Source organism: Sorex fumeus, unplaced genomic scaffold, assembly GCF_029834395.1.
Source record: "Sorex fumeus unplaced genomic scaffold, SorFum_2.1 ptg000047l, whole genome shotgun sequence".
In the NCBI taxonomy this organism is placed as follows: domain Eukaryota; kingdom Metazoa; phylum Chordata; class Mammalia; order Eulipotyphla; family Soricidae; genus Sorex; species Sorex fumeus.
Genome location: NW_026606104.1, coordinates 24,051,293 through 24,078,078, shown reverse-complemented (window position 1 = coordinate 24,078,078; position 26,786 = coordinate 24,051,293). Strand labels below are relative to the sequence as shown.

Here is a 26,786-nt window from a genome sequence, read left to right as displayed (position 1 = left end):
AGCCCACTTGGCATGTGCTAGGGCTGGAGCCTGAAGACGCGGTGCTGCTCCAGCCCTGCGGAGCGTTGGAGTTTGCGGGGCCATTCTGTTGGTGTTGGGGACACTCCAGTGTCGCTGGAGGCGGGGATGACGGATGGGATGGTGGGGGATCAGGTGGTGCGGGCGCTCCCACCGGGTCCGGTGCCCTGCAGGGGCCCTAACCCTACCCTGCTCTCTCCCGGAGCAACCCGGGAAAGCGAAGGATGAGCTGCCGACGGAGCCCTGCCTCGCAGATCGATCCTCCGGGAGGCCTGGCAGGTGTCTGCTGCGGGTCGCGGGTGGAGCGGGGCGCCCGGGAGGCGGAAGCGCCTCTGCCATTGGCCCGGAGGCGCCTTTTACCTGCGCGCTGCCCGCGGGCTGGAGCGCAAAGTTCGCGGCGCGAGGCCCCGGAGGCGGCGATCGGTGGCAGCGCAGGTGGCCTCGGCCGTCGGTCCGGCAAGATGCCTTTCGGGTTGCGGGGAAAGGACAAACGCTCGTCCAAGGAGACCGCCCGGCTGGTGGACGGCGAGGAGGGGCCGGGGGGCGCGGAAGGCGGCCCCAAGGAGCCCGCGCGGCGGCTGGAGTTCCACGCGCAGCTGGCGCACGGCAGCCCCACGGCCCGCTTGCAGGGCTTCTCGAGCAACCAGGAGCTGTACGAGCAGATCGCCGGCGCCTTCTCCCTCTCACCGGCCGAGGTACGGGCGGGGGAGCCCAGGGGGCACTGGCAAGGGACGGAGGTGCCTGGGGGAGTCCCCCCGCGCGCAGAGGCTAGGCGTGGGACGGCCCTGGGGCCACCTGCACTTCTGCTCGTGTGCCCCCCCCCCCCCCCCCCGGGTGCGGCCGAGGCGGGCGTGAGCGCTGGTCCTGCTGCGGGACACGGACACGCCCACGTCGGGTGGACTTTGCTCCGTGGCCCTGGGGGGGAAGGGGGGAGGGGGAGCGGAGAGACCCATTCAGGCATTCAAAGCAAAGAAAAGGTGGGGAAAGCATTAGATGGGGTTTAAAGTAGAAGGCAACCAGTCTTATAAGAGAAATATATTTTTTACATATATATGCACACAAGGTTCAACCTTTAATAACATATTAGTAATCTCTTATGGAAGGGCTTAATGGCCCCAGGGTGAAATACAACAATCTTCACACACTCTCCCCTAAGGAAAGTTTTTGGGAGCATTTTCAGCAGTATATTCATAACAAACAATACCAAATAAATGATTTCGGTTCTGCTTGGGGGCAGGGATTGGGGTTTGGGATAGAAACATGCGAAATATGGTGGTGGGAATTTGTCATGGTGGGATTGGTGTTCGAATATTAAATGTAATCAAATCTTTTGAACTACTTTATAAAAATAAAATAATTTAACTGAAAAAAATAGATACACACACAAAAAGAAAAGGTGGGGAAAAGAAGTCTTTTGTAGAGGGCTTGCCTTTGAGGCCCTCCCCCCACACAGATTGACTCCTGGGTATTCTTCAGTCTCCCAGAAGTTTGTTATTACAGGGGCCTGCTATCTAAGTGATGGGTTTCAAGCATTTCAGACAGTTCTCCATTGTTTTGCATCAAGTGGGTACCTGTCAGAAGCTTGAATAAGGGACTGGCATTTTGCTTTCCTCAGGTGACCTGGGGCAGGAGTTTTTGCTTTATCAACGATCCAGGGAAGCACTAGTGTTTGTCACATCTCTCTCTATCCTGCAGGTGCAAGCTGCAAAATGTAGGTGTGAGCAATTAGTTCCAGAAAATACTTTGTCACCACACCTAAGGGATGTGTGACGTTTAAGAAAAGCATGCTAATTTGTTGCCCAGGACTCCTGGGCTTGCAGTGTGCTTGCCTTTGAGGGCTCTAGACTGATGTGTGGGTATTATTCCGTAGTGTTTATCAAGTTATGTTCAAAGGAAATTGAGGGGGAGGCGAAGTTCCAAGAGATGAGAGTTTGATGTTATTTCAGGTACTGAGGGTGAATACAAACCGATTTTGTGAATTATGTGGATATAGACTAGTGCAACAACAACAATAACAATAATAATAATACTTCTGACATCTGAACAAGACTTCTCATTGAAAAAGCACTACACAGGAACAGTTTCCTTAACGTTTGCTAGGAACAGGTGGCAGGGGTCCATCAGCTAGTGAATGTTGATTTGTAGAAGGATAAACTTGAATGTAGATGCAGTTCTACAATTTAGCTTGAACAAGTTTAACTTTTCCTGTTACAACCATATGTAAAGCAGATAAAAATGCCTATCGTGAAGGATTATTGTGAGGAATAGAGTCCACAACCCTCCCAAATTTCATGATGTGTAGTCAATGGTTATCATATTTGTGATAAACTAATACCTAACGGTAAAATTGGGGGGGTGGGTGCGGGCCTGACAAAGAATGACTTGGCCTTGGCCAACATCATAGAGCTAGCAAGAGAAAAGCTGGGATGCTTTTAAAACCTGGCTCTACTGGTTTCTAAGCTAGTGAGCTAACTTCGCATACTTAGTTCACAACTTTAAATATATCTCCTGGGTTGTTCCCACTTGAACTTCTCCCCCGCACTTGTGGGAGAGTCTTTGCTACTTTCTCTTTTCCTTAAATAAAGGATTCACTTTAGTCTCTAGCAGGGTGGTTGCCTCCTCCAAAAAAAATAGAGAGAAAGGGGGAGAGAGAGAGAAAGAGAGAGAAAGAGAGAGAGAGAGAGAGAGAGAGAGAGAGAGAAGAGAGAAGAGTCTCCAGATTTACTTTGCATTAATAATTTTCCTCCTCCTGTGTTTAAAATGCCTGATTTTATTCAATCCACTTATCCTTGAGAATTAGGCCTACTTTGTAGCAGAAGCTGGATTTAAGTCTAGGTTCTTTTCTGACCCGACAATCCATAAAGTTATTTTGTCATTCAACCTCCCGAATTTCCAGTGTCTCAGACATAATCAGCATTTTCAGTTGCAAGGTAAAATTTTAAGATAGGATATAAAAATCAGATGTTTTGATAGGTTATATCGAACTTCAGATTTTTTATGACCTCTATATGTTTTTATATATATTTATACATATATATGTTTTGCATATATTTATATGTTTTACACATATTTAAATGTTTTACATATATAAGTTTTGGGGTGACACCTGGCAGTACTAAGGACTTACTCCTGTATCTGTGCTGAAGTATCACTCCTGATGGGCTCAGGGATCATATGACCATTTGGAACTCCCTGGATTGAACTGTATGCAAGGCAAGTGCCTTACACACCATGCTATCACTCTGGCCCATATGTCTATATTTTTGCATTTAACCAACATTAATGCACATGGAGCGATAGCACAGTGGGTAGGGCATTTGCCTTGCAAGCGGCCAATATGGCCGACCCCAGTTTGATTCCTCCGCCCCTCTCGGAGAGCCCGGAGAGCCCGGCAAGCTACCGAGAGTATCTCTCTTGCCCGCCCGGCAGAGCCTGGCAAGCTCCCCGTGACGTATTCGATATGCCAAACACAGTAACAACAAAGTCTCCAATGGAGACGTTACTGGGCCCGCTCGAGCAAATCCACGATCAACGGGAGGGCCTTTACCTTACCTTACCTTCACAAAGGGTTAGGTTTCATCGTTTCATTTATACAAGTAGGATGAATTATTGTTGTAATATAGTATGCCATAAGTATCTCAATAGTTATTATTTTGTTTTGTTTTGTTTGGAGGCCACATCTGATGCTCAGGGTTTGTTCCTAACTATACACTCTGGGATTATGCCTGATGTGCACAGGGGATGATATGGGGTACCAGGCATTGAACCTCGGATGGTTGCCTGTGTGCAAGCTCAGCATCCTACCCTGCTGTACTATTCTCAGTACTTGTGATAAAATGCACACTAATGAGCTCCTACTTCCTGTCCTGTTCATCCAGCCAAAGGAAGAATAGTGGTGTAGATTTTTGAGATGTAAGTGAGAACAAAACCAAAAATTTCTCCACTTTGTAGGTTGAACAGATAGATGATTAACTCTCTGTTGTTTTTAGAGAGGTGGCTGTGTAAATTAGTACAATATATGAAGAGCTATATCCTCTTTATTAAAGGGGAAAAAGGAAAGAACTTGACTTTGACCTAATGTCAGGCAGAGCAGTTTCAGGTAGATTTTACTTGACATTTATCATGTGCCGGGTCTGTGCTAAGCCCGTGTTTATACCATGGTCATCTCATTTTAGCATACCACAGAGGTATGGATTCTTCTTAGCTAAAGTTGCGCTAAGTGGGGTTTTGAGAAGTCAAGAAATTTGCCCAGTTACTGGCCTGCTAAGTCAGAGTGTCAGGTGGGGTTGCTAGCGGTGGTGTCAATGAAGCCATGATGGCAATTGTAGCCTTGGGTACGGTTGAGGGGGCATTTTCTGTTTGTTTAAAAAAGCTGAATTGGGGCTGGAGCAATATCACAGAGGGTGGGGCGTTTGCCTTGCACGCGGCCAACCTGGGTTCGATTCCCAGCATCCCATATGGTCCCCTGAGCACCGTCAGGGGTAATTCCTGTGCGCAGAGCCAGGAGTAACCCCTGTGCATTGCCGGGTGTGACCCAAAAAGCAAATCAATCAATCAATCAATAAAAAAGGTGAATTTCCAGAGGGTGGCTGTGCATTTTTCTCATCCAAAATGGTGCTCAGGCTTCTTCCAGTTACATTCCTCCAGGGTTCAATGCTTGGAACTGAAAATGCGGTGCTGTTGGACCCTACTGAGTGAAGGGTCCTCTGGACCACATCTAACAAAGCCCAGAAGGCCACATGGTGCTAGCTATTGTTCCAGGTCAGATGCATGCAAGGCATGTACTCTTAACTCCTGTCCTGCCTCTCCAATCTCCTGAATATCTTCCCAGCCTCACTGAGCAGCAGTTCTTCCCTGATGAAAAGTGGGCAGCATACCAAAATAGTTTGTGAACCTCAAACCGTCCTTAGTAATTACATAGAAATTAATAAATTGTTCTTTTAAAAACAAGTTGGGCCAGAGAGGTAATACAGAGGTTAAAGCATTTGCCTTGTGTGCATCCAATCTTGGTTTGATCCCTGGCTTCGCATATGGTCTCCTGAGCACTTCCAAGAGCAACCCTGGAGCACAGAACCAGGAGCAGTCTAAAAACCTCCCAGTGTGCCTAATAACCTCTCACCCCTCCTCAGAACAACAACGACTACAACAACAAACAATACAAAAGCTCAAATCAAAATCAAACAAGCAAAAAGTGATCTTTTCAATTAAAGCCTCAGATTCAACCACAAAAATACTTACTTACAGTCTCAGAAAAGTTCCATTGTGAAGCTGACACTTCTGGCTAACTTCAGCTTTCCTGATGGAGGAAGCTAATGCAACATATGAATCACTTGAGATTTCTTACCAATTTGGTACAGTCTGTGAACATTACCTTGAAACAGATGGTCAATTGTGCAAAAGAATAGCAACAACAAAATAAAACAAAAAATCCCCAAGCCCTCATAACTGGTGTCTTTTCCTCCCTAAATACTAAATGAGCAATTAAGGAAAAAAAGAAAAATCTCTTCTAAAAAAATAAAGAACAGTTAACTCATAATAAAAGTATGTACACTTTTACAAAAGGTCTAATTCTATTCTTTTGAATGTTCAGGTTACATATGTGAGTTGATCTTTCAACATGCTGTAAATCTTAAAATTTTTGAATTGGCATATTGAATCTAGTACTTGTTTGGCAAGTAGTTTGTGCCATGATGTGTTTTCTTAATTCTTTATTATGTGAAAAAGTTATAGGATAAGGTAATAATTTGAAAGAGTTGCTCAAGGAAGTCAAAATTTGAAAGAGTTTTCAAGGAAGTCAGTTTGTAATTAGATGCCTTATATGCCTAGAAATGGAAAACTCAGCCTTTAAAATCAGAAACTATTTTCTTTTACTTGGTCATATTAATTTGTACATAATACTAAATAGTTTATTGAATCAATGGTTACCAAATAAATATACTCCTTTTTTGATACGTATGGCCACGTAGATGGGGGATCTGGGGGATCTGGGGGATCTGGGTGGAGGAGGCCCAGTCCCAATCCGAGCAGGCTTGGACATCTACGCCCTGGGCCCTGCACACCTGGGTTTTTCTGCCAGTTCCTTCATGCGTGAGGCTCATCCAAACATATGGAGAGTGGTCTTAAGCATGGCTGTGGCTGGAACCGGAGATCTTTAGCTGCTGGGGCTCTGTTTGGGGGGGGGACTCAACCCACCCTCCTCCAAGGGGCCCTGGTGAGGACAGCTAGGCGCAGAGGCAGGAGACGCTGTGCTGTTCTCTTCTGGGAGCAGGGTTTTATAGTCTCTGGGTCTTGGCCGTTGATGGGATTACATGGCGCCCGGGGCAGTTGGTGGGTGTACTGCTCGGATTGGGACTGGGGCCTCCTCCACCCAGATCCCCCATCTTCCAGGCGTTACACCCACCAACTGTCCCCGGTGCCGTGTAATCCCATCAACGGCCAAGACCCAGAGACTATAAAACCCTGCTCCTGGAAGTGTGTGGCGGCGAATGCAACATCTTATTATCTAGTTTTTACTCTGAAGAACCTGGCAGGCTACCAAAAGTATCCTGCCCACACTGCAGAGTCTGGCAAATTCCCCATGGCATGTTCGATATGCCAAAAACCAGTAACAATGATGGATCTCATTCTCCTGATCCTGAAAGAGTCTCGAATGTGGCACTTTTTAAAATCTCAGGGCTAGGATGAAGGAAACCTTACTGGGGCCTGCTCGAGGCAATCGATGACCAACAGGATGACAGCGATACAGTGATGGCCATGTACTTGGAAAGCAGAAGAAAATTGTGATTAAACAAACTATGAACAGGAGATGTGTTTCCATTTCTTCATCACTATCACTATCACTATCACTATCACTATCACTATCACTATCATCCTGTTGCTCATCGATTTGCTCGAGTGGGCACCAGTAATGTCTCCATTCATCCCTGTCACGTGCTAGTGTAGCCTGATGGCATATTGGGGGCTCTTTCAGGGTCAGGGGAATGAGGACCATCATTGTTACTGTTTTTGGCACATTGAGTACGCCACGGGTAGCTTGCCAGGCTCTGCTATGTGGGTGGGATACTCTCGGTAGCTTGCTGGACTCTCCGAGAGGGATGGAGGCTTTTGGGGCAGCCTCTAATCACCTTTACAGGTGTTCCCAGTGAGGAATATATGTGGGCAGGAGACTCTTGGTAGCCTGCTGGGTTCTCTGAGAGTGAGAACTAGACAATAAGAGGTCTTGTGGCTGTGAATGCAGCCTTGTGCTTCCGGGAGCTCAGTTTTATAGTCTCTGGATCTTGGCCATTGATGGGGTTACATGGCAGTTGGTGGGTGCAACTGTCTAGCTACTGGAAGATGGGGGATCTGGGTGGAGGAGGCCAGTCCTGAACCAAGCAGGCTTGGAGATCTCAGCCCTGGGTCCCGCACACCTGTGTTCCTCTGCCGGTTCCTTCATGCATGAGGCCTGTCCTAGTGTGTGGAGAATGGTCTCAGCTTGGCTGTGGCTGAGTCCCGGAGGTCTTCAGCTGCTGGGCCTCTGCTCAGGGTGGAGAGGAAAACTCAAACCGCCCCCCTCTAAGGGGCCCTGGTGAGGACAGCCAGGCACAGGGGCAGGAGACTGCGTTGTTCTCCTCCGAGAGCTTGGTTTTATAGTCTCCGAATCTTGGCCATTGATGGGGTTACACGGCAGTTGGTGGGTGTAACTCTCTAGCTACTGGAAGATTTCCATTTCCTCATGTCCTCTTTTATTTCTTGAAGTAGTGTTTTGTAGTTTTCTTTGTATAGGTCATTTACCTCTGTAGTTAAGCTGATTTCGATTTTCTGAGGCACAATTGTGAATGGGATAGCTTTTTAAATGTAACTTTCCTCTCTTTCATTATTTGCACACAGGAAAGCCATGGACTTTTGGGTATTGATTTTATGGACTGTGACTTTACTATATAAGTCTATTGTTTCTAGGAGCTTCCTGGTAAAAACTTTAGGGTTCTCTAAGTATAGTATCAAGTTATCTGCAAATAGTGAGAACTTGATTTCTTCCTTTCCTATCTGGATGCCTTTAATATCTTTTTCTTGCCTAACTGCTATGGCAAGAACTCCCAGTACTATTTGAATAGAAGTGGTGAGAGTGGGCATCCTTGTCTTGTCCCTGATCTTAGAGGGAAGGCTCTTATTTTTTCCCTATTGAGGATAATGCTTGCCATGGGCTTGTAGTAGATAGCTTTATAGATTATATTGATTAAAAAAACAAACAAACTTGGAACCCTATTATTTAGCATACAAACATGTTGCTACTTCCCTTAACAGCAATTCTTTGCTGTTACCTTATTTTTCTTTCTTTATAAATTTTATTTTATTTTTATAAAGTTGGGCTGGAGCGATAGCATAGCGGTAGGGCATTTGCCTTGCACGCAGCCAACATGGCCGACCCGAGTTCGATTCCTCCGCCCCTCTCGGAGAGCCCGGCAAGCTACCGAGAGTATCTTGCCCGCACGGCAGAGCCTGGCAAGCTCCCCGTGACGTATTCGATATGCCAGACACAGTAACAACAAAGTCTCCAATGGAGACGTTACTGGGCCCGCTCGAGCAAATCGATGATCAACGGGAGGGCCTACTAGCTACTACTAGCTACTAAATTTTATTTTTATAAAGTTGGGCTGGAGCGATAGCACAGCGGTAGGGCATTCGCCTTACAAGCGGCCGACCCGAGTTCGATTCCTCCGCCCCTCTCGGAGAGCCCGGCAAGCTACCGAGAGTATCTCGCCCGCACGGCAGAGCCTGGAAAGCTCCTCGTGACGTAGTCGATATGCCAGACACAGTAACAACAAAGTCTCCAATGGAGACGTTACTGGGCCCGCTCGAGCAAATCGACGATCAACGGGAGGGCCTTTACCTTTACCTTTTTTTATAAAGTTGTTCAGAATCATTTATTGTATTCAATATTCTAACACCAATCCCACCACCTAAATTACACCTTCCCACCACCATTATTTCCAGTTTTCTCAACCACTGCCCAAGCTCATTTTTCCTTTATAGCAAAACTCAATAGTTTCTACCTTCAATAATATATACTCTACCTGTTTTTTTCTTTTTTTTTTTTTTGGAGTGGTGGTGTTTGTATAAGGGTTTAAACCCATTGCCTTGAACCTGCAAAGCTGTGTGTACAACCCTTGAGATACAGATTTTCTGTATCTGATCTCTCTGTTAAAAACTCTCCAGTAGCTCCCCAGTGCACTCAGAACAAAGGCCAAAAATTCTATGATGAGCTACTGGCCCAGTTATCTCTCCAATATCATTGTTTCTTTTTTCTGGGCAGTTTGGTCTCTTGATTCTTCCTGGAACACTGGAAACTTTGTGCTTCCACATTATTGTCTTTATCAGAACATTTTTCTGCAGAACACTATTATCTTTATCACAGCACTTTTTCTACATTAAGTCAGCTCAGATATACCTTCTCAGTAAGGCCGCTACTGATCAACCCATTAAAAATTCTAGCACTCCTGTTTCCTTCCTCGCTTAATTTTCCTTCATGGCATACTAACAGCATAAGTGTATTAAATTAATTTCATATTTTTTCTGTTTTTCTCCTCCGTGATCTAAAATGTAAGTTCCACAAAGGCAAATATTTTATTTACTGATGTAACTTGGAGGTTCAGAACTCTGGAACTTAGTTGATATTTTAAAAGTGGAATAGAAGTATCCCCATTAATTTAGCTTTTAAAATCTTGATCTGTGAATAACATAAAACATTAGTAAAAGTTATAGCACTCGTAACTTACATCGCCATTAATTTCATCAAGATCTAATGTGAGGAATGAGTAGTGTTTGAAGTGGGGGTGGGGTGGGGGTGTGGGCCGGGGAGATAGGAGTGAGAAGCACTATGAACTTGTAAGGGTAGATTGAAGTATAGACCCTGCAAAGCTATGTTAGTTATTTATAGCAAACGTCCACCTAGCTGCAAATTCCAGTAATCATGAAGGAAGAGGTTCTGTTTGCAGGCAAATTCGCCTTCTAAATTAGCATTTGCTTCCTTTTCTTAGCTTACTGGCACTGGCATTGAGCTTTCATGAAAGTCAGTATCCTGTACTTTCGAGATCCTGAATGCTACAACACGTAGCGTTTCTAGTCTACATTCAGCAACTATAGACTGAACACAATACCACTCAATACCTCTATTGCAAACTACAACACCCTAAAGGAAAGAGTGAGCAAAAGGGAATGCCCTGCCACAGAGGCAGGTTGGGATGGGGGGGATGGGGTGTGGGGGTAGGAGGCCTACTGGGATTATTGGTGGTGGAGAATGGGCACTGGTGAGGGATGGGTACTCGATCATTGTATGACTGAAACCCAAGCACGAAAGTTTAAGTCTACAACTGTACCTCAAGATGTTTCACTAAGAAAAAAAAAGACATAGCATTTCTCAGCATTGCAGTTAACTGGCAAATAGAACTATGAGACTATGAGAAATCTTCACAACTGGGAAGAGAAGAATAGAATGGGGCGCACTGACATGTGCCCGTCTTTCTAAGGAAAAACAAAACTCCACCAAAGACGAAGGCATTAGGATTCCATTGTGAGTTTTATCTTCAGATGACAGACTACTGAGCCAGGGGTATAGCTCAGTAGTAGAGCACAGTTTACTCCCTGACATTGTAAAAACAAAAAGATTCCAAGGACTATGAATCAAGCCCAACAAAAGGATTGAGAGTATAAGAAAAAAAGCTTCACCCACACAGCTGGGAGCTGCTGGTGTGGCATTCTCCTGTTGGGCATAGATGAGTTCACAAAATAGCAACATCAGATAAGATGCTTTGACTGATGAACCAGAACAAAAAAGACTGTTCTGTAATTTTCTGAATAGAATAAAAAACATGAACATTGTCCAGACCACAAAACGACCAGGTGTCCCCCCTCCCCCTTGCTTTGACTGATTTAAATGATTGCTGCTCCTTTAGTAATCTCGGCTTTAGCTTTGATCCTTTCTCACTCATTAGATAAAGCTTTACTAAGATTGTCATGAACTTGCTCCCATGTACTGACAGCACCTGAGCAAGCACAGGCTTTTTATATTTTGCTGGAGGGCCTCGCCCCCCTCCCCCAACACTGCTGTAATCTACCAGAACAATACCCAGTAATAGAGGTCACTGGTGCAAGGGATTGTGCCTGGGGCCCTGGGCATGCCAGGCATGTGTCCTAATCTTTCACACTACCTCTTAGGCCTATATGTTTATTTGAATCTACCTCCAATTCACCTAATACAGAGGTTTCCCAAACTTATTTGGCCTACTGCAAGCCTGCTTTCTTTTTACACAAATAAAAAGTCTGGGGCCGGAGCTATAGTCCAGGAAGTAGGGCATTTGCCTTGCATGTGGCCGACCTGGGTTTAATCCCCAGCATCCAATATGGTCCCCCAAGCACCACCAGGAGTAATTCTTGAGTGTAGAGCCAGGAGTAAACCCTGAGCATCACTGGGTGTGACCCAAAAAGCAAAAAACTAAAAAAAAAAAAACCAATTTCTTCCTCCCAAAAAAACCCAGTCTGTTTGTTGGGTCAGAGACATAATACAATGGGTAGAACACTTGTCTTGCACACTGCTGACCTGGATTCAATCCTCAGCACTTCATAAGGTTCACTGAGCCCCACCATGAGTGATCCATGAGCACAGAGCCAGGAGTAAGCCCTGAGCACTACAGGGTGTGACACAAAAGCAAAACAAAAGTTTATCAAAACAGAATGTTCCCAAAACAGCCTTTGAGGCCACTACCCGCTCCCCACATTGTTTCAATGGAGGGAGGGAGGGAAACCACCTACTTTGGAAAATAACCTAATGCAAGTTCCAAATTCTTCCCACTCTCTTTACTGAGCTCTTCCTAGGCTTCCCTTGTTACGAGGATCAATAAATGAGAGCTGTTTTGGTAGAAGGGCACTGACAACATCCCTGTTTGGATTTTTACAATGCAGATTCTAAAGAGGTGCCCTAAATATGGTTTTCCTGACTCTGCCCATATGTTTTACTTTTTCGATGCTTTCAACATAACAAATCCTAAAGATCTCCTGGTCTCCCAGTTACACTGCTGTTTTACTCCATTTGTGCTGATGTTCAAAAATACCACTGATTGGGTGGTTTAAAAACAAAAAAAAATTATTGATTGCAGTTCTAGGGGGAGGGTAATTTAAGATCAAAGCACAAATCCTGCTCCCAGTAGTTGGGGCCCAGTTCCTGGTGCATAGCTGGCACCTTCTAGCTGTGTCTGCAGCTTGTAGAAGGGACTAGTGATCTCTTTGGAGCCTCCTTGGTATTAATTCTCCTCATGAGTGCTCTGTCCTTCTGATTTAAGCAACACCCACAGTACCCACCTACTACTACATTCCATTTTGAGGGTTAAGATGTCAATATTTGCATACCAGGAGATGGGGGTTGGGGGGATGAGGACAGAGACATGCAGTGCATAGCACCTACAAATAATTCACTCCAGCAAGTCTCCTGGTTCTGTTTATCTTTTGAGTCATGTCCTGTTTATGCTACTCCACTCATTTGTATGTTCCAGGATATTTAACTCTTTTATTTCTGTGTATTTTGTTATGCTGTCACTTCCTAGTTCTAGTCTCCCCTTTATCCTAGCTGTCACTTCCGCTAATAACCCCGCAGTGGGATAGAGAGATAGTACAAGGATCAGGCCTTATGGGTAAGGCATTATCTCTGATATGCCTGGTGCCCCAAGTTCCACCACGAGTGATCCTTGATCACTGAGCCCGGAAATAGCTCCTAAGGACTGATAGGTATGGCCTCGAACTACCACTTCAAGAAAGACCTACCTTGCAAAAGCATCAATTTAAATTATATAGCAGATATATTACTACTGTTGTAATCAGTATTATAATTAACCACTAATATAGTCTATTAATGATTAATGTATCATTAGAGGTGAAAATTAATCATTAAAGGTAATGATTATCATTGAATTCAATGAATTTAATTGCTACTTTAACTCTTCCTGAGTCCTAGAACTTTTAAAAATATCTTTTGCTGGTTGCTTTAGTTGTTCCACAAAAGTTTTGATAACTAAGCAATGGATGCTATAGAAGATGGAGCTGAAGAAGCTAAAGACAAGGAAGCAAGACCACAAATGTTCTGGGAGCTATCCAGATATTATTCTCTAAATACTGAGTGTAACTAAAATATTTCTCAGTAGAGGAGCAATCCCAACTGCATTTTGTAAAAGCAGAAATACATCGCCTATTTACTCTATTTTCTTTATAGATAAATGTGTGGTAAGGTGAATATAATGGTGTTTTGTGGAATTGCATGGTACCAACCTAAGAAGTTCTAAATATATCACAATCATTATGTGAATGCATGCTAAACCTCAGGAGCATCAACCTCGTTTTTACATGAAAAACTTAAGCAAGAGAGAAAAACAACCCGTGACTCATTTTGAGAAGTAGGAGGATGATCTAACCAGCTGCCATACAGTCCTAATTGCTATCAGGAAGATAAGAAGTAGATGATGATTTCTTTTTTGTCCTGGAACTTTCTTGAAGGTGTATGAGCAATTCTTGGATATAATTCAATAATGTCCAAGTGTCTGGGCAGAGACTCTCTCCCCAAATCCCTGCTTAGCTCATCAACCGTTGGTTGTCTTCCCTCACCTGCTTCCACCCTTCCAATTATCTTGGGTGAGCTTGGAAAACTCATGTAGGTTGTCGGAGGTGGAGTTCCTCAGATTAGAGCAGTTTGTACATGAGTGTTTATTACTGTAATCCTGTTTATAGCCAGGCTGTATTAGACTGTCATCTGATCCTGGTACACAATGGAACAGACTCAGATGCTTCTGTTGCTGCCATGGCCTGCATTCTATGGCTCAGGAATGATGTTAGGAATATCCAAATGACCATTGGCAGTAAAAGGGTCCCCATCCTAACTTAAAGGGAGGTAAGGAAGCACTGAAGAACCTATGTAACTGCATATTCAGGATCTATGAACAGCTGCACTAATTTTCAGGCTCAGGTGAAAATAGTAAATTCTAGAGAACCAAAAGCAAATCAAGCTGAACTTCGCTGTCACCTCCCATCTTCTCTTTCCTCCCTGACTTCCCCATTCCTTCTCTCCCCTTCTTTTTCTCCCCATGGCTTCTGTGCTTCCTGCCCTCCCCCACTCTCTAGGCCTCATTCTGCCTCAAATTTAAATGTGTGCTGTTATATTGGCGAGTCTGGGTACAGTTGACTGGAGAGATTGAATGCTTAGGCCTGTGAGTCAGGGGCTTATTTCTGGTCCACTCCTTGTGGGAAGAAACTTATTGCAGAAGACAGTGGGCATGACAGATATTTGGAGAATTCTTGAATAAGGAGAGAGGCAATTATCTTCCAGACCGGTGTAGACCTTGACATTAAGTTTTTGGTTCTCTATGGCTTTTATGTATTGCATTATGATTCTTATGCATTTTATGCATTCCTGTTGCTTGACAATCTCTTTTTTCTCTTTCCATCTTTCTCTTTTTCTTTCTTTCTTTCTTTCTTTGTTTCTTTCTTTGTTTCTTTCTTTGTTTCTTTCTTTCGGATAGGTGGGGAGGTGCACACCAGGCAGTGCTCAGGACTTACTCCTGGCTCTGTGTTTCTGATGATGCTCCGGAGACCATATGTGGTGCTGAGGTTTGAACCTGGGCCTGCCTGTGTGCAGTTCTGTCCTGTACTACCTCTTTCACCCATTTCTTAGAAATCTTTTTCCTATTTCTTTCCCATTAAAAGTTAGACTGAGGCCTATGAAAAAGAGTTTGAGCAAAAATTGATCCAAGTTGTACAGTGTGGAAGCAGAAGTGGTCAAGAGTGCTCCACAGACTGAAGTTGGGCTTAGGTTTCGTGGAGAAATCACAGAAAGCAAGGAATTTGTCTGACACCTATGGAGTTGCCTGAGAAAGCCAACATAAAGTGTTGACTGGAAAAGCTTGGTTGGCTGTGTGTGATGAGTTGTCCCCAATTTTTTTTTTGATCTTGAGGCATTTATAAGCTTAAGCTTTGGCAGCCAAATTTAGAGGGCAGTAAAATCATCTCAGTTATAAAAGGGCACCTTGTGTATTTACTTGAACAACTTTTACTTAGGCTGTGGGACTCAGGGCTCACTCATTTCCAAAAATAAAACCTTCCTCCATCTCAGGATTGGATTTTGTGCTTCCCTGAGTTTCCATACCTTATATCAGACATAATGGTAATCACTGATTTACTGTCTTATCTCTTCAGCAAGGTTAAGAATTGCTCTGTCCAGGGATTAGCAGTTGGCATATGTTATTCCGGCCCCTCCCCTCCCCCATTTAATAGTGAAATCCTAAATACATGCAAAAGCATAGTAAACTTGGGGCTGGAGAGATAGTACACGAAGTAAGGTGCTTGTCTTGCATGTACCCAACCCCAGTTCAACCAAGCAATGTAGGGTGTGACCCTCAAATCAAGCAACAACAAAAATAGTGTAATTAACTTTCTTTGTACCCAGCTTCAAAGACTCACTATCTTGTTAACACTTTTCCTTTCCATTTCTACTAAAATAAGCTTTATTAAATGTAACACAACCAGAGAAAGAAACAGAAACCAATTGTATGACTTAATAGATAAGCAGAGACCTTGTAATCACACCTGTGTGAGAAGATAGAGTTTGTCAGCCTTTCTAGAATGTTCTGTGTACTCCCTTTCACCAGTACCTTGCCAATAATCACTGTTTTAATTTCTATAATCGATCTCTTACTTTTCTTTATAGTTTTATTACCTAAATTTAATTTTCTAAATATCTTAATTTCAATTGATTTTGAATCTCTAATAATCTATAGATTCCCTCCCATCTTAACTTTTCCTTTCTAACACATTTGTTGATAAAAGTTATTTATCCTGTATCATTTTTACTGTTTGTTTTGCAGGTGCAGTTGTTTAGTGTAGTTCTGCTTTCTTGTCATTATAGTGTTCGTAAGTTGATAGTTGCACTTAAAATTTTTCAAATTTAATATTTTTTCCCTTGTTGGTATACATACCATATCTTCTTTCTAGTCATCTGTCTCCATATCCTAGCTATTGTACAAAGTGCTGCAATGAACATAGGTATGCATACATATTTTTAAGTTAAGACTTTTGTGTTTTGGGGATAGATGAGACGTGGAGACACTGCATCATATGGAAGCTGTATTCTCACTTTTGGGAGAAACCTCTATACTGTGTTCTATAAAGACTAAACCAGACAACCTACCCAACAACAATGAATGACAGTTCATTTTTTCTCCTCATTCCTAATGATTCTGGTTGTTTCCAGTCTTTTTTTTTTTTTTGTGATGTAGGAGTACTGCTCTTTATTCCGCCATTGATTAAGTTGATTGAATTGGGCATGAACTCCACATTACTTTTTTTAAATTCAGTATGTTAATTTTATTTAATTATTTGAAATTTTTAAATTATTATTTTTAATCACTGTGAGATATAGTTACAAAGCTTCCCTGTTTGAGTTTCAGTCATACAATGATAGATCACCCAATCCTCCACCAGTGCACATCTTCCATCACCAAGGTCCCCAGTACTAAAGAGCCAATATTACTCCCTGCCAGTCAGATCTATTTTTTAAAAAGTGAACATGGAGGTGGGGGCTTGGTGAGTTAGTACAGTGGGTAAGATACTTGCCTTAAGGAGTGATCCTTGGGTGCAGAGTCAGAAAGGAATAAACCCTGAACACTGCCTACTGTACTTCCTCAAACAAACAAAAGACATTATATATTTGATAAAAGAATCTTGGAAAATAGAATTCCATATATAATATTCATTAAGCCATAGTATAATAGGTGTTTAAAACAAAAAAAATTAAAACGAATGCATTTTTTTGAGTCACACCTGGCGATGCACAGGGGTTGCTGGCTCTGCGCTCAGAAATTATTCCTGGTGGTGCTCGGGGGACCATATGGGATGTTGGGAATCGAACTTGGGTCAACCACGTGCAAGGCAAACGCCTTACCTGCTGTGTTATCACTCCAGCCCCATGAGGCATGTTTTCTGCTTTTTTTGACATCACATGCATTGGGAGATTTTGAGCTGCTTCAAATTCTTGAGTATGGGCAAAATCGCAATCATTTTTTAAGACCTTTTCCTTGACTTATCTGTTTAATCATCCTCCTGTCAGTGTTCATTGTAACCTGCCTTTTGGTTCCTTTTCTCTTTATTCATACTACTTAGCTGTCAGTTAATAAGTAAGGGTACCTGTAATGTTTGACCACAGATCACTGAAATAAAGTGGTTTTTTTGTTTTTGTTTTTGGGCTACAATTGCTTTGGCACTACTTCTGGTTCTATGCTTGGGGATTGCTCTTGGCAGTTTTCAGGGGACCATGAGGTGCTGGGATCAAACCTGGAAATCCTGTATGCAAAGCTTACCCTTAGCCCATTGAGCTATCCCTCTAGTTTGAAAGTGGGCTTTGGTTTTAATTATTCAATGCAATTACTAGTAAAAATAATCTGTATGAAGCAGAATCCACGGTGAAGCTTCATAGTACATGACATTATAAAAAACCAATTATCATTTAATTTTTTTTGCAGGGGTGGGGGCTTCCATGCAGGGCACCAGGGACCTGGGAACCCACTCCTGGCAAAACACAGTTTAGTGCTAGGTTCGTTTCACTGTGTACTGCACTGGCCTAGCAGTGCTGGGGTAGAGTTTCTGGGGTCAGATGCGGAAATTCTGGGCATTGAACTTTTGGCCTTCTGCATGCAAAGCAAGTATCTAAGACCCCTGAGCTATCTCCATAGCCCCAGACTTGTTTAACTTGAACTGAAAAAAAAATGCTCATAGAAAAAATTTCAGCGTGGGCCATTTTGAACTACAATTTTCTAGCCCTATTCTCCAGAAGCATCTACTGTCTAATTTTTTCTCTAGCTTCCAGAAAAATAGTACAGCAGGTAAGCCATTTGCCTTGCAAGCAGCCAATATGTCTGGCCCGAGTTCGATTCTTCCGCCCCTCTCGGAGAGCCCGGCAAGCTACTGAGAGTATCTCGCCCACTCAGCAAAGCCTGGCAAGCTACCCGTGAAGTATTCAATATGCCAAAAACAGTAACAACAAATCTCACGATGGAGATGTTACAGGGCCCACTTGAGCAAATCGATGAATAATGGGAGGAGCGTGACCATGATCATGACCAGAAAAGTACTCTATGAATTAGAGTGAAAGAAAATGAATATCTGTGAGAACTCAGTTTCCCTTCCACTTTTCTTTAAACCAATAAGGAGCATGTAAAATTTTTTCTATACAATTGATAGTGACAGAAGTAAAGGAATGGACCTAAGAGAGATGTCGAGGTCTAGAAATGGCAGAAGCAGTGGGATCTTTGCATTGTTCAGAGGGCCACCAGAGCATCTTGCTGCCAGGAGAGCCGATAATATGCCTTTTAATGAGATTAGTTCCCCGGCTCTTTTATCCCCCCTAGTACCAGATTAAATCTAGGACATTATACATGCAAGACTTATCACTGGGCCACATCCTTGGTTTTGATCCAATTTTTAATACTTTCTAAGAAGTCTTTATGTCTTTCTGTGTTTCCATTGCTTTCCCCTGACTTCAGTGATAAACCCTCATCACTGGGGTAACTAAAGGTCTTCATTGAAACTACTTATTCAGATAGAAGCAGTTAACATTGACCTTTCGATTGTTTCTTGGGCTTCCATGTTGTTAATTTATGCTCTATGTTTTATTAATTCTTTCCTTGGCCAAATTTGTGTTCGTTTTGTTAGTCTTTTTCTAAGATCTTGAGCTTTGAGGTTAGGTTATCTATATAGGCCCTTTCTTTCTTCCTTAGGAATTCTTGCAAAACTAAATTTTCCTCTTAACATGGCTTTAGCTGCATCCCATAGGTTCTGGTAGCTCGTGTCTTCATTCTCATTTGTTTCAGGTATCTTTTGATTTCGTCCTTGACTTCCTTCCTGACCCACTCATTGTTCACCATTGAGTTGTTTAATTTCCAGGTATTTGATTTGTTTCTCCGTGTCTTTGGGTGATTCACTTCTATCTTCAGCGCATTGTGGTCTGAAAAGATTGTTGATACTATTTCTATCTTCCTGATTCTATTGAGGTATGTTTTGTGGCCTAGCACATGGTCTATTTTGGAAAATGTTCTGTGTGCACTGGTAAAGAAAGTGTATTCTTTCTTTTTGGGGTGTAAAGCCCTGTATAGGTCTATTAGCCCTCTCTCTTCTATTTCTTCCTTCAAAGTCAATGTTTCCTTGCTGAGTTTTTTTCTTGTTGATCTATCCAGAGGTGATAAGGTGATGTTGAAGTCTCTGACTACTATTGTGTTGCTAGCAATGTCCTCCTTAAAATATGTTAGCAATTGTTTTAAGTATTTAGCTGTTCCCTCATTAGGTGCATATACATTTAAGAGTGTGATTTCTTCCTGTTGTACATATCCCTTGTAGTTACTGGTTGTAGTTACTGGTAACAGTGCAGAGATGCGATCAAAGAAGACCTCAAAGAGAGAAGAGCAGAAATGCTGGTAGATGCGGCAGAAGCAGGGAAAAGTATTCGTAATGCCCACCTGTCCTTCGCCAACTACAAGACCAAGATGACTGCCCTCTGACATCCTGATGGATCTATCACATCCTCCAGAACGGCAATGGAGAAGATTATCCATGACTTCTACTCAAATCTCTTCGATAGCCATGTCCACTTGCCAACATACCAAATTCCACAGGACGGATATGTCATTCCCAATGTTCTCCCTTCCGAAATCTGACACGCCATTTTGTCAGTAAAGAAACGAACAGCACCCGGCCCAGACAAGGTCAGACCTGAACACCTGAAGATCCTGCCATCAGTACTCATCAATACACTGGCTCGGTTCTTCACACGCTACCTGTCTGAATGCAAGGTTCTGTCCCAATGGAAAACCAACAGGACTGTACTGTTCAAGAAGGGAGACATCCATGACATTGGCAACTATCGCCCGATCTGCCTATTGTCTGTCATCTACAAGTTGTTCACTCGAGTCATACTAAACAGGATTGGCAGAACACTAGATGAAGGACAACCATGTGAGCAAGTCAGGTTCCGCAAAGGATTCAGCACCATCGACCATATCCACACAATAACCAAGCTCATTGAGGTTTCTCGGGAGTTCAAGATGCTGCTCTGTCTAACGCTCATTGATTTAAAGAAGGCCTTTGATTCTATTGAGACGGAAGTGGTCATTGAAGCCCTGCCAATCAAGTTCAATACATCAAGATCCTCCATGAGCTGTATTACGGATTCACTACCAGGATCTCACCATTCTACAAAGAGGTAATCATCAATGTCAAGAGAGGGGTTTGGCAGGGTGATACCATTTCACCAAAACTCTTCAGTGCCACCCTCGAGAACATCATGCGATGACTGGAATGGGAAGGAATGGGAGTGAAGATAGATGGTCGGCAACTACACCACCTCCGCTTTGCTGATGACATTGTTTTAATAACACCAAACATCAGCCAAGCGGCACAAATGCTGGCCGACTTCGACCCTGAGTGTGGAAAGGTCGGACTACAGCTGATTCTTACAAAGACAGTGTTTATGAGAAGCAGCCTCGTTCCTGACGCCCCATTCATTCTCAATGGAATGACTATCTCCGAATGCAACAGCTGTGTGTACCTAGGTCGAAAAGTCAACATGACAAATGACCTGGCACCCGAGCTGCACAGGAGGAAGAGAGCAGCTTGGAACGCCTTCAAGAGCGTCGAAGAAATAGCTAAGAGGACGAAGAACCTCTAGCTCCGGGCACGTCTCTTTGATTCCACTGTTCTTCCTGCATTAACATATGTCTCAGAGACCTGGGCCCCACGCAAACAGGATGAGAACGCTATTCGGGTCTCCCAAAGATGAATTGAAAGAGCTATGCTTGGAATATCACGTTTCACTCAAATGAGAGAAAGAATCCGGAGTTCCGACATCCGTCGATGATCAAGAATCGGGGATGCTGTCTCGTTTGCCAAGATATCAAAAATCAGATGGGCTGGTCACGTAATGAGATTTAAAATGACCGCTGGACTAGAGCTGTTACCGACTGGATCCCACGGGATGTCAAAAGACCGCGTGGCCGCCCACCTACCAGATGGTCAGACTTCTTCATCAAGATCATGAACGATCGGTTTGAGGCTCTTCGTGTTCCTAGAGTGAACAGACACCATTGGGCTACACTAGCACGCGACAGGGACAAATGGAGACGTTACTGGCACCCGCTGGAGCAAATGGACAATTAACGGGAAGTCAAGTGATCAAGTAATCAAGTACATATCCCTTGATAAAAAAAATGGTCTTTGCTGTCCCTTCTAATTTTTTCAACCTGAAATTTATGTTGTCGGATACTAGTATGGCCACCCCAGCTTTTTTGAGGGAGCTGTTTGCTTGCAGGTTTGTTTTCCATCCTTTATCTTTGGGTCTGTGTTTGCTCTGACTGTTCAGATGAGTTTTTTTGTAGACAGCAGAATGTTGGTTTCAGTTTCTGGATCCATTTTGCCACTCTGTGTCTTTTGATTAGTGCATTTAGACCATTGACATTGAGAGAGATTATTGTCATGGGGTTTTGGCCATCTTTCTGTAGTGGTTAGTTTTGGTTATAAGTGTTTTCCTTCTTATCTTACAGGAGCCCTTTTAATCCTTCTTTTAGGTTTGTTTTTGAGTCGATGAAGTTCCTAAGCTGTTGTTTATCTATAAAATGGTGTATTGTTCCATCAAGTTTGAGTGAGAGTTCAGCTGAATAAAGTATTCTTGGTGAGGCATTCATTTCATTGAATTTTTTCACTATATCTCACCATTGTCTTCGGGCTGGAGGGTTTTCACTGATAGGTCTGCTGTAAATCTAAGGGGTGCTCCTTTGTATATGATTTCCTTCTTTGACCTTGTTGCTTGCAAAAGGTCAATGAAACCAAGACTTTGTTCTTTGAGAACATAAAAAAGATCGATAAACCACTAACAAGACTCACAAAGAAAGAGAGAGAAAGAACCCTAATAAACTAAATCGGAAATGAAAAAGGGGGCATCACGACAGAAACCAATGAAATTCAAAAGATCATCAGACAACTTTGAGAGTCTGTATGCCATGAAACAAGAGAAACTGGAAGAAATGGGTAAATTCCTGGATTCCTATAATCTCCCAAGATTGAACAAAGAAGACTTTGTTTACCAGAATAGACCCATTCATACCAAGAAAATTGAAACTGTTAACAAAAGTCTTCCCAAAAACAAAAGCCCAGGCCCAGATGGATTCACTAGTGAATTCTTCCAAACATTTAAAGAAGAGTCTCCTGCCCCCGTGCCTGGCTGTCCTCACCTGGGCCCCTTGGATAGAGGCGGGTTGAGTTTCCCTCCCCCCACCCCCTGAGCAGAACCCCAGCAGCTGAAGACCTCCAGAACCAGCCACAGCCATGCTGAGACCACTCTCCACATGTCCGGACAAGCCTCATGCATGAAGGAACTGGCAGAGGAACCCAGGCATGTGGGTCCCGGGGCTGAGATCTCCAAGCCTGCTTGGATTTGTATTGGGCCTTCTCCACCCAGATCCCCCATCTTCCAGTAGGTAGGCATCACACCCACCAGCTGCTGCCAGCGTCAGTTTGGTCCCATCAATGGCCAAGATGCAGATACTATAAAACCCAGCTCCTGGAAGAGAACAGCACAGTCTCCTGCCCCCGCGCCTGGCTGTCCTCACCAGGGCCCCTGGGAGGGAGGTGGGTTGAGTTCCCCCACTCCACCCTGAGCAGAGCCCCAGTAGCTGAAGACCTCCACAACCAGCCACAGTCATGCTGAGACCACTCTCCACATGTCCAGACAAGCCTCATGCATGAAGGAACTGGCAGAGGAACCCAGGCATGCGAGTCCCGGGGCTGAGATCTCCAAGCTTGCTCGGATTGGGATTGGGCCTTCTCCACCCAGATCTCCCATCTTCTAGTAGGTAAGCATCACACCCACCAGCTGCCACCAGCGCCAGGTTGGTCCCATCAATGGCCAAGACACAGAGACTATAAAACCCAGCTCCCGGAAGCGCGTGGTCACATTTGTGGCTATGCAACATCTTATTATCTCGTTTTTCCTTTGGAGAACCTGGCAGGCTACCCAAAGTATCCTGCCCGCATGACAGAGTCTGGCAAACTTCCCATGTCACACTCAATATACCAAATACCAGTAACAATGATGAGTCTAATTCTTCTAACCCTGAAAGAGCATTGAATATGACTCTTTTAAAATCTCAAGGCTAGGAAGAAGGAGATGCTACTGGTGCCTGCTCGAGGCAATTGATGAATAACAGGATGATCGCGATCATGATCGTAATTTAAAGAAGACCTGTTGCCAGTTCTCCTCAAGCTTTTCCAGGAAATTGAAAAAACAGGAACTCTCCCAAACAGCTTCTCTGAGGCACGCATCTCCCTAATACCAAAAGCATACAAAGACACCAACAACAAAGAAAACTATAGGCCAATATCTGTAGTGAACACAAATGCGAAGATCCTCAACAAAATATTAGCAAATAGAATCCAACAACTTATCAAAAAGATCATACACCACGACCAAGTGAGATTCATCCTAGGGATGCAAGGATGGTTTAACATTCGGAAGTCAATCAACATAATCCATCATATCAACAAAAGTAAAAATAAAAACCATATGATCATATCAATAGCCACAGAGAAAGCTTTTGACAGCACCCGTTTATGATGAAAACTCTCACCAAAATGGGTTTTGAAGGAACTTTCCTCAAGATAGTCAAAGCCATCTACAACAAACCCATGGCAAGCATTATTCTCAATGGGGAAAAACTAAGGGCCTTTCCTCTAAGATCAGGGATGAAACAAGGATGCCCACTATCACCACTTCTGTTCAATATAGTACTAGAAGTACTTGCAGTAGCAATTAGGCAAGAAAAAGACGTTAAAAGTATCCGGATAGGAAAGGAAGAAATCAAGCTCTCACTATTCGCAGATGATATGATACTATATCTTGAGAATCCTAAATCCTCTACCAAGAAACTCCTAGAAACAATAGATTTGTACAGTAAAGTCGCAGGCTATAAAATCAGTGCCCAAAAATCCATGGCCTTTCTATACACAAATAATGAGAGAGAGGAAAGTGACATGAAGAAAATAATCCCGTTCATAATTGTGCTCCAGAAAATCAAATACCTTGGGATCAGCCTAACTAAAGAGGTAAAGGACCTTTACAATTAAAACTACAAAGAGGTACTCCATGAAATAAAAGAGGATACGAGGAAATTGAAACAAATCCCCTGCTCATGGATAGGAAGAACTAACATCGTCAAAATAGCAATATTCCTGAAAGCATTATATAGACTCAACATGATCCCTATAAGGATACCCATGAAATTCTTCAAAGAAATGAATCAAGAACTCCTGAAATTCACATGGAACAAAAATGCCCTCGAATAGCTAAAACAATTCTTAGGAAAAAGACGTGGGGAGGAATCACCCTCCCCAACCTCAAACTCTACTATAAAGCGGTAATAATTAAAACAGCATGGTACTGGAACAAAGGCAGGGCTGCACACCAATGGAACAGGGTGGAGTATCTGTACATACAACACCAAATGTATGAACATCTAATCTTTGATAATGGAGCAAGAAATGTGAAGTGGAGCAAGGAAAGCCTCTTCAACAAATGGTGCTGGCATAACTGGACAAACACATGCAAAAAGTGGGCTTACACCTCGACCTAACACCATGCACAAAAGTCAGATCAAAGTGGATTAAATATCTCAACATCAGGCCAAAATCCATAAGGTACATTGAAGACAAGGTCAGAAAAACTCTCCACGATATTGAGGCTAATATTATCTTCAAAGGTGACATGCCACTGACCAACCAAGTGGAAACAGATAAACAAATGGGACTATCTTAAGTTGAGAATCTTCTGCACCTCAAAAGAAACAGTGACCAAAATACAAAGACAATTTACAGAACGGGAAAGGATATTCACCCAATACCTATTCGATAAGGGGTTTATATCAAGGATATACAAAGCACTGGTTGAACTTCCACAAGAAGAAAACATCCAACCCCATCAAAATGGAGCGATGAAATGAACAGAAACTTTCTCAAAGAAGAAATCTGAATGGCAAAAAAGGCACATGAGAAAATGCTCTACATCACTAATCATCAGGGAGATGCAGATCAAAACAACAATGAGATACCATCTCACACCTCAAAGACTGGCCCACATCCAAAAGAACAAAAGCAACCGGTGCTGGGGCAGATGTGGCAAGAAAGGGACTCTCTTTCACTGCTGGTGGGAATGCTGACTGGTTCAGCCCTTTTGGAAAACAGTATGGATGATTCTCAAAAAATTAGAAATTGAGCTCCCAGTTGACCCAGCAATACCACTCCTGGGAATATATCCCAGAGAGGCAAAAAAGTATAGTCAAAATGACATCTGCACTTCTATGTACATTGCTGCACTGTTCACAATAGCCAAAATCTGGAAAAAAACCGAGTACCGAGGCAAGCTACTGAGAGTATTGGATATGCCAGACACAGTAACAACAAAGTCTCCAATGGAGACGTTACTGGGCCCGCTCGAGCAAATCGACGATCAACGGGAGGGCCTTTACCTTTTACCTTTACCGAGAACAGATGACTGGTTAAAGAAACTTTGGTACATCTACACAATGGAGTACCCTGCAGCTATTAGAAAAGATGAAGTCATGAAATTTACATAAAAGTGGTACTGTATGGACAGTATTATGCTAAGTGAAATGAGTCAGAAAGAGAGGGACAGACATAGAAAGAGTGCATTCATCTGTGGAATATATAGTAACAAAATAAGAGACTAACAACAAAGAATAGTTGAGATAAGCACCAGGAGGTTCACTCCATGGCTTGAAGACCAGCCGCACATGCCAGGGGAAAAGGCAGCTCAGATAGAGAAGGGAGCACCAAATAGAGGGTGTTGGGAGGATCCTCCCAGGATGGGAGATGCATGATGAAAGTATAGAACAAACATGATTGCCACTCAATGCCTCTTTTGCAAACAGCACCTGAAAGGAGAGAAAAGAACAAAAAGGAATGCCCTGCCATAGAGACAAGGTACAATGGGGTGCTGAGGGTGGGGTGGGAGGGTTACTGGGATCATTGGTGGTGGAGAATGGGCATTGGTGGAGGGATGGGTACTTGACCATTGTATAACTGAAACCCAAGCACAAAAATTTGTAAGTCTACAACTGTACCTCATGGTGTTTCACTAATAAATATTTAAAAAATGAACATAGTTACATTTAAAAAATAAGCAGTCAACATTTGGGTTGCATGTTGGCTGAGATTGACAAAGACAAGAGAAAAAACAAATAAGCAAGGGGGTGATGGTGCTTTACTGGATTGAGATCTAAGAAGTTGTCCTTTTTCTGTCATCTCAGAAATGCTGGCTCTGCTGGTTGGGAGTCTATTATGCACTCTGAGGTTGTGGAGATTATGATGTGGAGTAGAAAGCTGAGATTTGGGCATGACTAATACCAGGGAGGTTCTGTGGCTTCTAAGGACATGAAAGGAAGAAGGGAGACCTTGGCAGTGGTAGAATTGTTAACTTTTAGAAACATGCCTGACCTTCAGTAAATAGTGGATAAAGAGCACAAGAATGAGAGTATTTAAAGAGTGTATTTGTTATTTATGAAAGTCTGCCAGGAGATAATTAGAACACACATAGAGGAGCAAACCAACTTCTTCAAAATGGCCCAAGTCCAGATTCTATATCTGTAAAAGTCACAAGTTCTTGAGTTACAGTGTTAATTTTAAGTGGCCTTAAAGGGATA

General features: G+C 43.2%; 1 protein-coding gene across 1 annotated transcript in view; it reads left to right on the top strand.

Annotated features, from left to right (window-relative positions):
* The first annotated feature begins 454 nt into the window (after window positions 1-454).
* The window catches only part of GIPC2 (GIPC PDZ domain containing family member 2), a 108,346-nt gene continuing 82,014 nt past the window's right edge, over window positions 455-26,786 (top strand). The window contains exon 1 of the mRNA XM_056123771.1: window positions 455-713. Within this exon, the coding sequence (XP_055979746.1) occupies window positions 480-713 (234 nt within the window). The 5' untranslated portion in view covers window positions 455-479. The remainder of the gene's footprint in view (window positions 714-26,786) is intronic.